The sequence below is a fragment of the Aythya ferina genome, assembly GCF_964211825.1.
Source record: "Aythya ferina genome assembly, chromosome: 1".
NCBI lineage: Eukaryota > Metazoa > Chordata > Aves > Anseriformes > Anatidae > Aythya > Aythya ferina.
Window position 1 is genome coordinate 95,434,299 of NC_140296.1, and position 14,926 is coordinate 95,449,224.

At 40.8% G+C, this 14,926-nt stretch overlaps 1 protein-coding gene across 2 annotated transcripts in view; it reads right to left on the reverse strand.

Annotated features, from left to right (window-relative positions):
• MORC3 (MORC family CW-type zinc finger 3) overlaps positions 1–14,926 on the reverse strand; it is a 29,597-nt gene that overhangs the window by 3,134 nt on the left and 11,537 nt on the right. For both annotated transcript variants that reach the window (XM_084525501.1, XM_084525500.1), the window contains exons 6-16: positions 14,695–14,842; positions 13,485–13,616; positions 12,240–12,359; positions 11,753–11,850; positions 7,379–7,483; positions 7,148–7,270; positions 6,966–7,040; positions 6,069–6,111; positions 4,447–4,634; positions 3,062–3,881; positions 2,486–2,649 (exon numbers count right to left, since the gene is read on the reverse strand). In XM_084525501.1, coding sequence (XP_084381627.1) covers positions 2,486–2,649; positions 3,062–3,881; positions 4,447–4,634; positions 6,069–6,111; positions 6,966–7,040; positions 7,148–7,270; positions 7,379–7,483; positions 11,753–11,850; positions 12,240–12,359; positions 13,485–13,616; positions 14,695–14,842 — 2,016 coding nt within the window. The remainder of the gene's footprint in view (positions 1–2,485; positions 2,650–3,061; positions 3,882–4,446; positions 4,635–6,068; positions 6,112–6,965; positions 7,041–7,147; positions 7,271–7,378; positions 7,484–11,752; positions 11,851–12,239; positions 12,360–13,484; positions 13,617–14,694; positions 14,843–14,926) is intronic.

The following is a 14,926-nucleotide window of genomic DNA, read 5'->3' on the forward strand; positions in this document are numbered from 1 at the left end:
GCCAGTCTTCATGGTGCCATCAAATCCCAGTAGTACTTGTAACTTCCACCACAAGCAATGCATGTATTTGCTAATTCTTCCAGTCAGATGCAGCAAGCAGAAAATGAAATGCTGGCAGGTGAAGGGGAAATTGAACCCCAGAAAAACTTGGATTGAAAGGGGTCTCTAGAGGTCATCCACTCCCTTCAACACATATTGAAAGGGCTAACTCAAATCAAATTGGAAAATCTCCACAGGCAGAGATTCCTCAGATTCCCCGGGTCCCTTTTCCAGAGTTTGACTGCCCTCACTGTGGATATAAGTAAAAAAGCTTAAACAGAATCTTTTCTTGCAGCTTGTTTCTATTGCCTCTCATCCCATCGCTGTGCTCACCAGAAGCCAGGCTTCATCTTTTCTACAGCCACATCCAGCTGCAGAAGAAAGCACTGAGATACCACATCTCAAGGCAGCTTTTTCTTCTTAAGGCTATTTCCCTCAGCATCCCCCTGTGTATCAGACGCTACAAGCCCCTAATTATCTCGGTGGCCCTCCAGTGGCCGGTGTTTTTTGTACACCAGGGAGCCCCAAACACTCTGTCTGGTCTCACAAAGCCCAGCAGAGGGCAACAATCACTTCTCTCAAACTGCTGGCTGAACTCTCGCCAGCAGAGCCCAGCAGGCACCGGGCCCTCCCACCACAAGAGCGCACTGTTGACTCACATTCAAACCTCTAATCCCCCACAACCGGCCCAGGAGGAGCCTCCACCTTGTTCAACTGCATGGGTTGTTCCCAGCGCAGCTGAAAAACGTCACTGCGGCTTTGTTGAACTTCTGTGAGGTTTCTTTCAGCCAACTTGTTGAGGTCCCTCAACAACATCCCCACCTTCCAGCATATCGGTGGTCCCCCTCTGATCTGGTGTCACTGAGAATCTACCGAATTCATTTTGCTGCCATCTAGGCCATTAATGAAGGCATTAACAATGATTGGCCTTGATATTGATCCCCAAACTTATCGGACTGGCTAGTTTTACAACCCACCTCCTAGTCTACCTATCCAAATCATAGCTCACAAATTTTGGTTATAATATTATGGCAGCCCACAGTGAAGGCTTTCCTAAAATGAAGGCCCACTTTCCTCTTATCCACTTAGCTGGTCATCTCATTGTAGGAGGTAACGAGGCTGGAGAGGCACTGTTTGCCCTCAGTAAATCCACGCTGGCTGTTTCTGCTCACCTTGACTACTGTGAGGCTGCATGTGGCATCCAGGCAGATCTGTACCACTGTCTTCCTGAGGACTGAGGTTAGGCTGACCAGTCTGTATGTAGTTCAGATCCTCCTATCTGCCTGTCCTGAATAAGGGCATGACAACTGCCTTTTTCCAGGCATTGGGAAGCTTAATTGACTGCCACCAACTTCTGGACACAACTGACTGCCACAAACTTCATCACAAGGCCAACTCCATCAGTTGATCAGCTCCCTCTGATGCTTGTCACCTGGTTCCACAGACTTGCTTGCATGTGTTGAATTTGCTGAAGTGATCCCATAGTTCAGTCACCCTTTACTACAGGCAATGCTTCAATTAACAATTAAGCTCATGGACCTTGGGGGCCAGAGGACAGCCCTCACCAGTGAAAATGAAGGTTAAGAGGTACTGAGTACCTCAGTGATGTGTCTCAGGTACCTCACATCCTTTGTCCACAAGGCCTCTGCCTCACAGAGCAGCAGGCCCATAATTTTCTGTTTTCCTGTTGCTGGTACTGTGCTTACAGAAGCCCTTCTTGCTTCTCCTTGACAGACCTTACTAGTTTTAACTCCAGCTGAGCTTTGGCTTTCAATTCCATCTGACATGCTCAGGCAGTGTGTCTATATTCCTGCTGGACTGATCGTCCTTCCTTCCACCTCATGCATGTGCTCCTTTTGTGTGTTTATTTCTACTAATGGAGAGCAGCAAAATCTCAACTTGAAAGCATAAACTCTTGTTTAGTGCCAAGATATACCCTGGAGATGACCTAGTTCCATAGGACTGCTCTGCAGCAAGTTGCTATATGGGAGGACAAATCAGTTCCACAATTGAAAACACTCTTTCCAGAAGGGTACAGTTGATTCAAGAAAGAAAAATAGCATGCAAAAGCGAAGTTCATCTATACAGCATATACTGATGATCACCCTCTTTCTTGCCTCCTTTCTCCCTTTTCTTGTTCTGTAAATTGTGACTAGAAATTATCTTACAACATTGTCAATATTTAAAGAAGTGTCAGTAGGGAATTCTATCGTGCAATGGTCAATGCTGCTCAAACAAATACCTAAACCATTAGAAAAAATTACTTGATGAAGAGATGGAGCATGAATGTTACTGAGCTGGGAGTCACAAAAGGCAGTAGAAAAGAATTCCAAGCACCAAGTTTTATTATATGATTATCAGACATGACCTTCAATCAAGGTCTTTCAGGTACAATCAGCCAAACAAAATCTTGTTTGATATAATCTAGAAAGAACAAAATTGATACCTTTCTCCATCAGAAAAATTTACAGTCTCTTCTACATTACTGGTTGTAGAATCATTTGCTCGTGCTACCGCTTGCGGAATTGAAGCTTTTAACTGCGCGATTTCTGCTTTGAGTTCTTCACATTGACAGGCAATTTTATTTTTTTCCACTTGTAGCATTTCAATCTGGAAATTAAATCAAAATAAATACTTTTACACATCACATAAATTTGTGGTGGTTAAAATAAATATAACCAAAACAAACTATTTGTTGACTGCTTTTAATTTAACTTTTCAGGGAAATTTTACGATATGGCAAATTAGACAAACTGCTTTTGAGCAGCCAGCTGAACACACTGCACTCTAAACCAACTTTGTCAGACTCTCAGGTTTGCTTTTTTTCTATCAATGGAAGCAAAAAAACCCTAAGATTCTAGACTAAGTTAGCCCCTTTTAGGTGTCTTGATTAGTTAATAGACTGAATTTAACTAAACAACATGTTAGGTACTAGGACTGCTATGAAACACCCCTCCAAGAAGACGGAAATTTACATTTTTAATTGTCATTTTGAAGCATATCCCCGTTTTAACAAACATACCTCACTTTTGTAACTGTCTCTCTCTATGCTGCATTTGTCCAGTTGCCTGAAAACATCGTCAAGCTGTACAGCAATTTCGTCAACCTCACTCTTACTTTCACCGTCGGCACACTTGCTGCATTCAGTCTTTAAGTTCTGCAGAGTACTGCATTGTTCTTTTAGTTTTGCTATTTCTTCTAAGGCCTGTTCATATAGCACGCTTACTTCTGCCAAACTTTTTTCATGAACATTTTCTTCTGCAAACGAAGAAATTGTCTCAGTTGACTGATGGCACATTTCTTTTTTCACATACTTATTATTCATTTCTAGTATCCTCTGTTCCAGTGTTTCTACTTGCTTGGTTAATACCTCACATTTGTTTTGGTACATTTCTTTTTCTTTGTTTACTAATTGCAGCTGATTTCTCAGTTCATTTCCAAGATCTGCAGATGTCTCAGAATTTACATTGTGCTGCTTAATTTCCACTTCTACACTGGGAATTGGAATTTCAGTCTCATCTTCCATCTCTTCCTTTTTAACCACTAAATTTGGGACATCTGTCTGTGTTGCAGAGGTCAACTGTTCATTTTTTGAATCTGAAGCAGTCGCGCTGCAAGGTTCTCTGACATCACAGTTTTCTATTTGCTTCTCCTCCTGGTCCACATTAATACATTCAGTTTTTACCACTGGAACATCAGAATCTGCTGAAGGCTTTGGAGTGCTGCTCTCCTCTAAAATAATGACATCATCGTCATCATCATGGTTGTTGAATATTCTCTCATTTAATCGAGGTGTTTTTAAAGACACAGGTGTGACACAGCCAGGTGTCTTCCGTTTCAAACTGAGGAAGAAAATATTAAATTGGTTACCATATTGTTCAAATACTGCAAAGTCATTTCTTTTGAACTATGTTTAGCATTTCTGTAAGCACAATTCAAAACTGCTCCTCAGTAGAAAGAGATGTCTCCCTGCAGCACATCTTAAGGTCAGTAGTCACAATAAATACCTTTCCTGTAAAAACAATGGCTGACATTCCCACTAGGTTATTACTCTCATACATTATTTTGAGACAGACTCAACATTTAGGGATAGAGAAGACCTGTAACAGAGGTTAAGTAAAACATACTGTAGAGTGAGCTTAACACAATGCAGCCTTTTCCTAAAGTGAGACAAACCACTAAGCAATTTTCCTTGCCTGTACACCGTGTTTTTTTGCTGCTTTCCTTTTTCTTCTTGACAAGGTTTCTAGGTATCTTTAATTAACATGGTTCTCCCTATAGTACCCGAACTGACATACAAACTTTGGCAGCTGTGACCCGAAGATGGGTTTATACACTACACCATCACTTTCATTAAAAAAAATTATTAGGGATAAATAGGATTCTATTTTGTATAGGTTCACTAACCTGTTGTCAGAATCAGAATGAGGTGAAGATATTGATCTGTTTGAAACAAGCAGAGGTCTTCTGACAGAAGCATTTGATGTTTCTGGTAAAAGTGCTCTTGGAACAGCTTCCTTTCCACTCACAGCTGAGAATGTTTTAAAGTCTTTACTTGAGGAAACAGGTGTTTTTAAAAACATTTCATTATTGATCTATAAGATAATGTTAGTTAAGAATGGAAAGAGATATTAGTAGGTTCTTCAGAATAGGTTTAGGTAGTTCTATTAACTATCTGAAAACACTTACAATTATGACAGACATTTCTGTGTACTGCAAGGATACAGAAGCAATATATGTATTGCAATATACATCTCCATATAGCAATCCACTTGACCCCTGGCTCAAAATTTTGCAGTAAGAAAGGTGGACTAGACTCCTTTTAAAAACCTCGGTTTCCTCAGCTTAATAATCACATATGCAAAGAACAACAACAAAAAAAAACACAACTAAACTCTACCGATCTGTATCAATTATTGTTTCCTTTGTGTCTCTCCAATGCTGGTTTTAATTTTACTTTTTAGTGCATGTCGTAAGCATAGAAATATTAGAAAGCAGCAAGGTTTTTTTATATCTTAATTACAAATTGCTGCTGGATTTCTCAGAGGACTCCAGCTGCACAGTCCTCCCCATGCACAGCTGCTTTCTGGCAATAAATCTTTCTGATCTTACAAGTCCTTCTATAGAAGAATAGAAACAGAAATAGCTATTTTTAAGTACCATGCAGAATCCTGGGGAAGAGTTTTTTCCAAGCAGCTCTGTAGCTATGTCTGAAGCCTGACCATCATACACAAAATATGGGACAGACGTTTCTGTTACGTTGCTCATAATTAATTCAGTTTGTCCAAAATGAACAAAACCATTTTACTTTTAGAAATTACTTCTCTACTTCGATAAAACTAACTGCAGGAGAATTAATACAATGAAGTAGATGGATTAAAATTAACAAATGCAAAATCTCTTCTCCAGAAATCGAGTGATCTGAGGTTAACAGTTAGAGAACAACCTAAATCTCACTTTGTAACTCAGAATCAAATTTCCTATCTGCACATGCCCATTACTAAATCTTTTTGATTTCCATCTGCATTCCATTTGAATTTGAGTGCCTCCTTGCAACACAAGCTTTCAAAAATACAGCTACTACGAATTCTACACTTACCACAGCCCCAACTTTTTTTTTTTCCCATAAAACCTTCGGTTTTATCTCATCACATTTCCCTCTACAACAAATCCACTTTCAACAATCAGATATCATGTCATAAAAATAGTTATCCTTTACTGACATCTTTTCTAGTACTATTTCGTGAGGCAGCTTTGTCCCCTTCAAACCCTTTGTTCAGTACGGAATAGCACTCAATGGTGCATTTCCTATCATTGGACAGCAAAGATAGGGGATTTTTGGTTTACTAAGAGTGAATACAGCCTATATAACCATCAAAACAAAACAGGCTGTTGATCTAATCAGCTGACCACTAGTTAAGGCAACCTAAATCAAAGCCTGGCCTACTGGATCAAACTGCAGACTACTGTTGCCAGAAAGAATAACTCCGTTACCAACATCAGTTTCCTATCCACTTCAGGAGAGTTACCTGGTGGCCGTAGTCCAGCCGTTTCTTCAGTTTCTCCCTGTCTCTGCACAGGAACAAGGAAAATAAAAAAAGAGCTTAGATTCAAAGTGTTAATTCATTGTGAAACCAGATCAACTTACATCTAAGACTAAACACAATACAACTTATTTGGCTAGCTACATTTCTAACAAACATATTCTACTTTACTGAATAAAAATTTTCTGCATGATCTTAGAAACTACTGTAGTTTAAATGTAGCTTAACTTCAAACAAGTTCTCTCTGAGATTAAGATTTATTTTTAAAAATTGTTTAAACCGGTAAAAAAAAAAAAAAAAAAGCCTTCTAGAATGCAAACCAGCTGTTCATTAAAATTGCTCAAGTCATTTTTTTTTTGCACACACCTTGGCTAAGAATCCTCTCATTCTCAAATAAATGCATTGAGGTATTCAGCTGCTTCGATGTGGGCCCTGAAAACAGTTACCTAGACAAGGGCTCCCAACAGATATAAGGGACTGTTTCTCTCTAACATCCCAAACTATCCTCATACTGCTTAATACTATGGAACACCACCCCTCTGAGAACCGTAGTGAACACCAGCTTCTTGCACTATTCACCTCACTAGTTATTAAATGAGAGGGACCTGTTCTGCTATGACTTTTCTAATTTTTACTTAAGATGGAAAACAAGCATTAGTCGAAGAGAAATTTGAAGGTCCTGTCAAAACGCTAACAGTGGAGAAAAGAAAAATACTATTCAGCTAGTCACTGCTATGATCAGGTCTTGATTGCAGGGCGTTATTTTCTGATGGATATGTTCCCAGAAGGGTTGCAATCATACAACAGGTGAAAGAAAACGGTGTTCAGCTTTCACATTATTTTTCTAGCATGGACACTTACAAGAAAGTCTCTAGTACTCACTTTTTCTTATAAGTTTTCTCGTATGTGGGATGTATTAAGTCATCATCTTCTGGTTCTTCTGGCACATTACAATCCCTGAGTTAAGGGAAAAAAGGGGCAACAAAAATAGCTTAGCATACGTACTTACATTAGGTGATATAATAAAAAGCAACAGTTTGGTATTTATCTAAATCAGATTTTACCGGAATTGTGGATCAGGGTTCAGCGAGCAGTACCACTTTTCTGGCAAGTGCTCTATTCCATCTGGAAGCTTCCGCCACTTCAGACATGCATCACATTGTACCCACGTCTGATCAGGCTGCTTTCTGTAATGAAAAAAAATGAAACTTTTACAATAAAAGGTTATTTTCATGATGGAGCATAACATAGTAATAACAGTATGTAAAGTTCTTCTATTTAAAAGTGATACTCACTGGATCTCCTCAACTGGCAAAGCTAATGGATATTCTTCATTTTTCTTCGCTTTCATTTCATTCCAGTAATCATTAAGCTTTTCTCCTAGAGCCGCTATTGTGAGTCTAAAACCAAAAGTTTTTTAAAAACACCTTAAATAATAAAATTTTAGAACAGAAATAACATTGTTAAAACTATGCTGAAATAATAAGCATACAAGCTTATGAGTATTTCCATTTGCACACCAGTGAGCTTTTTGCATTTAGCAAACCCTAGAAGTTCAGAATTGTGAGAAGTCATGTTTGTCAGCTAGGAAATCACAAGAAATTTTACTTGGAACACGAAGACAGTTTTAAACTGAAACAGAGAGTCCTTGATTCAGAAGCACTGTACATGTACAGTGCAAACCCTGAAGCCAAATCATCAGCTAAGCTTCAATCCTACAAGAATCATGACACAAAACTGCCTCTGTCAACCTGGGACTGAGGCGGGTATTTGGCTGCGTGTGTCTATAGCTTCATGACCACTATAAACTGACCTACAGCAATACTACAATGAGACTATAAATATAATTCACATTAGTGTAGTATATACTCTACATGCTGCTAAAAGAAGCAGGCCAGTTTTCCCCTATATTCATTTTTAGCTGGATTAGTTTCCTGATCAGGACTTACCATGCAGTGGCACGACTGCCAGAGCTGGCACACAGCAAGGAGTGGTGTGGAAGAGGAACAATGAGCCCCACAGGTGAGGAAAGGGTACGACCGCCTATTATCAGCATGCTGATTTATGTCAGAGTTAAGCGACTGGAAAAACAGACTGTGAGCCAGTCCCTCCCAGCTTATTCCAATACCTACACAACCCCATGCTTTGAAATAACACAAATGTCTCGGCAGTGACCTACTATTGCCAAGAAAACTTCCACCTGGATAACCTCCAAACCCAAGTCATGAATTTTGGTGCCAGAAAAAGGAAGTAGCGCAAGGGCAGAAATGAGCAGCAATACTTGGACTGAATCGTGTCTCTTTTGGTGAGGGGAGAGAGACAGGTCAGCTTACACTGATCACAAAATTACAACATCAGGTTTTCATTTCTGTTCTGGGCTGCTTCTGAGAACCCGTACCAGCAATCTTTGTAGAAAGACCTATACGCAAAGATCTTTAAGCACCTCCATGTCCATATTACAATTAAAAAAAAAAAAAAAAAAGCCATCAAAAAACAAGTAAAATATTCAATGCTCACTGTGCCAGCCTGTGGAAACACAGCGTAAAATTTGGTTAACACAAATGACTGTCCTATGGCATATCCTCTGCCAAAGGAACTGTTAGTGCAACCACAAAGGAAACGGTTCAGGGAACAGTTGTACTTAAAAACGAGCACAAGAGCTATGTTACCGTTAGAATGATTCCCTGGTCTGCTTTAACATGTGTTCTCATTAATAGCTCTGCTTGTATAATAGCGGCAGACACAGGGACTGCTTAAAGCTGGCAGTATCACTGCAAGGAAGACTGAGAACAGTGTGCTGTGAGTACTACTTAAAAACACAGGCAGATTAACTGTCGTGGCTGCAACAGTCATCTTCCCAACTATCAGGCTTGCTCCTTCTCCACTAAGAGATGTTGTTTCAACAGCAGGAATGGCCAGGAGCTATAGCAGGGGAAGTCTGAACTGCTACAATTAACAGCTTAATTTATGACAGCACTCTGACAAGGTTTCTGGGTTACCTTTCTAAGCAGAGCTGCATACAAATCAGCTAACTGGGAAGAGCTCCATGGACAGTTCAGCTGTCCTCGTCAGGGGAACACCAACAACTGGTTGAAGGGCAAAACACACAGCCTGAAAAAGCTAATGACTTCTCCTATCAAAAAGTCTACTCCCACCTATGTCTGCAAGTCAATACCCCCAAATTAAGTCCATGTTAAAACCAAGTGTTAGGATAGGTAGAAGGGAAATCTGCTCCTTTAAGCATGTCTGGTCAAAGGAGCCATAAACAAGCAGAGAGGCAGACCTGACTGACACATGATAAGGGAGGAGGTGATAAGAACAAACCCGGTCAGTCACACTAATTGTTAAGCACATGTGGAGTGTGAGAACGTTTATTTTTTCGGTTGGGAGGATGAGGAAAGGGAAGGAGATAAACACAGAGAACCATAAAACCCGACCGACTAGTATGAACAGAAACAACCCTGGACAGTCACACTAATTGACAGGCTTATCAAGGAACCAGTAAGGATGCAAACCTGAAGGCCTAGGTAGTTGGACGGAGGTCAGGGGAACTATGCCAACTAATGAGGCAACGTGCAGGGGAAGAGGGAGCAAAAATGGAGGAGTTAAACAAAAAAGGGTATAAAAAGAGTTCAGATTATACATAAAACAAGGACTATCAGCATGCTTGGCTAACAGATGTCTGCACCTGATGCCTGAAGTATTTCCTATCCCCTTATTAAGTCTTAGCTATCTCCGTGTTGCATTCTGTCTGCATCGTGTATGTGCCCTGCAAGGACTAAATGCCAGATGCTGGTAAGATCCATGCATGAGAGTGGAAATTGGTGTCAGCTACTGGAGTAAGACTTGGGGTGTGGGCACCTCATCCTGCAGGGTTGGCTGCTAGAGTAAGCCAGGGTCCTCGGTGGTTGGATGGGCCACAGTTCCTGGGGTCAAAGGAGAATCCTTCAGATTCTGGGCACAAAGTGCCAGTACGGGGGGCACCACTGTGAATGGATTTAGTGCCAGCTACTGGAGTCAGACTGGGTGTGTGGTCACCCCTGGCCTGTAGTCAGCTACTGGAGTGAGTGTTGGGGTCTTCAACGTCCAGTTACTGGGGTGGGAACAGCATTTGTCACAAAAAGCAGCAAATGTGGGACCACTGGGAGTGTGGTGCTCCGTGCCAGATGCTGGAACAGGGCTGCAGGTCACAGCCAAAGTGCCTGGTGCCAGTTGTTGGGGGTGTGTGGAGGGAGGTGTCTGTACCTTCCTCAGGCTTGGTGTGCATGGGGATATGCACATGTATTCACCAGCAAACTACCAGGCCAGGGTATCAAGTGAGCAAGGGTCTATGGTGGTATATCCATGGGCACCTGTGAACATGGTGTGTCTGCGGGACAAGCATGCAAATGTGACAGTACTCAAGGGATCTGTGAATTTGTGTCTGCTTGTGAATATAGTGTCACATGTCTGCCCTCATTAGGGACCTTCAATCTCTATGAGTTGAGGAGACAGGAGGGTACTTGGCTGTCTATGTCTATGTTTTTCGTGAGTCCTGTATGCAGGTGCTGTTGAAGGCAGCATCTTGCCTGTAGAAGTGTGTGTAACCAGCCACATCAGCGTTTTGTGTGGCTGCATCTCAGGGATACGTGCTCAGCTTCCCTACCAGTTCAGCCTGCCTATGGGAAAGTGGCAGCCTGTGCAGAGAGCCTGGGTCCCCAGGCTGGGCAGGAGGGAGGCCTGGGACAGGGCTGTTGGAGGAGGTGGTTGCTCCTAATATGCCTTAATATGAAGCAACACAGAAAACAGCCTTGTCATCATGAAAGGAAAGAAATTAGAGTAGAAAAATTCGCAAGGTTTGCGCCTAGAACATTTTCCCTGGACAGCTTTTCTGCTTAGATAATTCACACCCTCCATCCCTTCCTTCCCTCCATGCCTTCCGTAATGCCAGCACAACCAAGTCACAGCAAAACAGTGTACACAGGCTAGGAAATTCACCTGGATTAAAAACACTTCTGATTTTTATTTTTTCTTTCAAATCAGACTAGATTCTCAATCAGGTTCACAGAGCGACCAGAAGAAATACCACACTACATACTGACTGATGGGATGGGTGCAGATGTGAGAAGCAGTAGCCCTGAGCTAGAAATAACAACTGGAATGAAGCTACATTCCAGATCACAGCTGCCTTTAGGGTATCTTGTATTTTAAATGCTCTGTCAGGTAGACAAGGACCTCAGGACATTCAAATCCACACTTACGAAAGAAACTGAAAAGAACAGCTCAAAAATGTCCAGAAAACTGCCTGAGAAACTGTTATGAGTAGTTAATAGTATGGGATTCATACCTCACAATTTTAGTCATCTACTACACAAGCAGCCTCAAGCTAGCGATTGTGGGCTCATTTTACAATCAGCAAAGGGCAGAGTTGCATCCAACCACTCTTAAAGGCACGCACTTTAAAATGGCATGTGTCATACATAGCCTTGATTTCACTGACTGCACAATGAATGCAGCATGACCAGCATAGATGTAAACGCCCTACCCCTACTGTTTGGAACAATCATGCAGTTTAATGGTGGAATGTAACCATTTACTCTTATTAAAGAGGTTAAGAAACCTTTTATGGTCAAGTATTTCACAGTGAATGACAGTATTCAACAAAAAGCTTATATAAAATACATGTTTACCTGTATTCATTTGTGTAATCAAAATCTTGTTTGTTATGAGTTGGTTTTAGGAAGTTGCACTCGATAATTCCAACTACACCAACACCCATGTTATTTGCCTGAAAGAGATTAAGATCTATCAGGAGAAGAACAAAAAAAAAAAAGACTCACCAAATTCCATGCTAAAACCGTAAGACCTTGTCAAAGGTAATCGTAACTTATATACACAAGTAAAAAACTTTCTGCTTATCACCTGTCTCCAAGAAACCACCACCCTCCACCCCCCCAACCGCAACTCTCTTGACAAAACATCTCCCCTGGATAAAAACAACTGCATACAATTTAATGCAATTTTTAACAGCTGTGCAAAGTAAAGTAAGATGTTATTAAAAAAGCTGCATCAATATACTAGTTTCCAGCTGTACTCTTAAAAAGAAACCAGCATTTCAGCACTTCAGTGCGAATGATTTGTAATGATGTTAAAATATTTTTCAGCTTAAATTCCTACCTTTAGCTGACAGCCAACTCTTTCATAAGCTTTGATGAGTCTGTTTTTATGGTACATCATGATTCCATAATGATCTTTGTTTCTGCAGTTAAATCCAAACGTAATTCTTACAGTTTTAGCCTTTTACCAGATATTAAGGAAAAGTCTGGTTAATGTTTTGTAACACAAAACCGTATTTACTTTGAGTGCTCATTCTACACTGGGTCCTTGAATTTCTTTTTATTTTTAAACATAATGAGACAATTCCTTTAGTATGCCATTAAAAAACAAACAAAAACAAAAACAACAAAAAAAAAAAACAACAACAACAACAACAGAAAAAACACCACCAAGGAACTTAAAGATCATCTAATTCCACTTCCCCTGCCATAGGCAGGGATGTCACCCACCAGATTAGGTTGCCTAAGGCCCCATCTAGCCTGGTCTTGTACACCTCCAGGGATGGGGCATCCACAGCTTCTCTGGGCAGCCTGTGCCAGGGCCCCACCACCCTCACAGTAAAGAATTTCCTCCTAACATCTAGTCTAAATGTCCTCTTTTAGTTTAGGACCACTCCTCCTTGTTCTATCATTATCTACCCAAGCAAAGAGTCCTTCTCAACCTTTTTTATAAGACCCCTTTAAGTACTGAAAGGCCACAATGAGGCGTACCCAGAGCCTTCTCTTCTCCAGGTTGAATATCCCCAGCTCTCTCAGCCTTTCTTCACAGGAGGGGTTCTCCAGCCCTCTGAGCATCTTTGTAGCCCTCCTCTAGACTCACTCTAACAGCCCCACATCCTGCTTGTGCTGGGGGCCCCAGACCTGGATGCAGCACTCCAGGTGGGATCTCATGAGGGCAGAGCAGAGGGGCAAAATCCCCTCCCTCAACCTGCTGGCCACTCCTTTGTTGATGCAGCCCCAGATGCAGTTGGCCTTCTGGGCTGCAAGCACACACTGCTGGCTCATGTTGAGCTTTTCAGCCACCAGAACCCCCAAGTCCTTCTCTGCAGGGCTGCTCTCAATGAGTTCTTCTCCCAGTCTGTACTCATGCCTGAGACTGCCCTGACCCAGGTGCAGCACCTTGCACTCGGACTTGTTGAACCTCATTAGGTTCATATGGGTGCAATTCTCCAGCCTGTCCAGGTCCCTTTGGGTGGCAGCCCTTCCATCCCTTCCTTCTTTGTTATCAACCGAACCACTCAGCTTGGTGTCATCTGCAAACTTGCTGAGGGTGTACTCGATGTCACTGTGAATTACCAAAGGATACATTCAAAAATTTTGGCCTATATATATCACGTTCAATGAAAGCAAGGCTTTTGGAAACCAGCTGTGTTTTTACTTTTTGTCCTCGCAGAATGATCTGCATTCTTGGCTTCAGATACAAAATACTGCAGTAAGCCTGAAAAACACACAGTAATTCCTGTTACTCAAAAAGACAACAAGACCTTCCCTATCCCCACCAAAAAACCCACACCAATAAAAAAACATCAAGATATGAGTATTTTACAATACACACTATGCTGGAAAGACTATCCCAGGTTTTCATTAAAATGTTATGAACTCATTTCTGTCAAGTCCCCCCACATGCACACACTTGAATCCACAAAACCCAGGAAATGCAAGTGTGCCTAGGGTGTGCAAAATCACATGAACTGCAATTGAAGGAGAACTTTTATGAACATGACAAGTTAATCAGGTGTCTGAAGAAGCACTTTTATCATTAAGAGCTCTCAATCATGCTCAAATGCAAAAGCCTGTATTCTTATTCCCTACTGAGATCTTTAAGATTCTATTACAAGCTTAAAAAGGAAAAAAAAAAAAAAAAAAAGGCAATTGTTAACTTTGTTCCAAATGACTGCCTTATCAAACTACAGCTTTCTCATAGGCGTGTCAATCCATGAATTTTAGTCTGCCTTTCATTCATCATATTTACACCTTCAGTATTTGAAGTGGATTTATGACTTCAATGAGTCTTTGAATAATTGAACGTTGCATTTCAACTGGAACAATACTACTGAATATTATTCAAAAGAAGTGCCCAGAACACCTAGTAATTCCAGGTGCACTTTCTTACAAAAAAAGAAATCACCTTCAAAGGCTATGGGATCAACAGCGTAAACAGTGGCTGTAATAATTAGCCTGCAGACATGGTCTTCTACTGGAACTGCTTCCCAGTTCCTTGATCTCTTTTGAAACGCAGAATGGACACTTCACCAGCTGAAAACTAGCAAAAGTTTACTTGTGAAGAGTCATCAAAACCAGTAATTTTCTTCTGAAAAAACAGCAAGTGTTTATACAAGTCCACAAACATGTTTCATGTTTTTCAAATAGTGTCGACATGTTGCCTTAACATTTATAGACATTTGTCTTTCTTTTTGTTTCCAATCACCACCTCTGAAGTATGGTATATGATGTTAAAACAGAAGCGCGCATCTTTCACTTTCCACAAAACAAATAAATGAAAAAAGCATACATACTCGTAGTGAGTAGTCACTTTCTGGAACAATCTGGTCTAGCCTCTCTTGTTTTTTATATCCTCTTTTCCCTGTTTCATCTAAGTCTTCTGGAATTCTGATGTCATATTTATCCTTATCGAAGTCAAACTCTGTTTTTTCATTTTTATCTCTAAGAAATAAGATAAAAATATACTAATTATGAAAAGGAAAAAAGATATTGAGGCGAACCCAGAATATATCACAAAGATGAAAG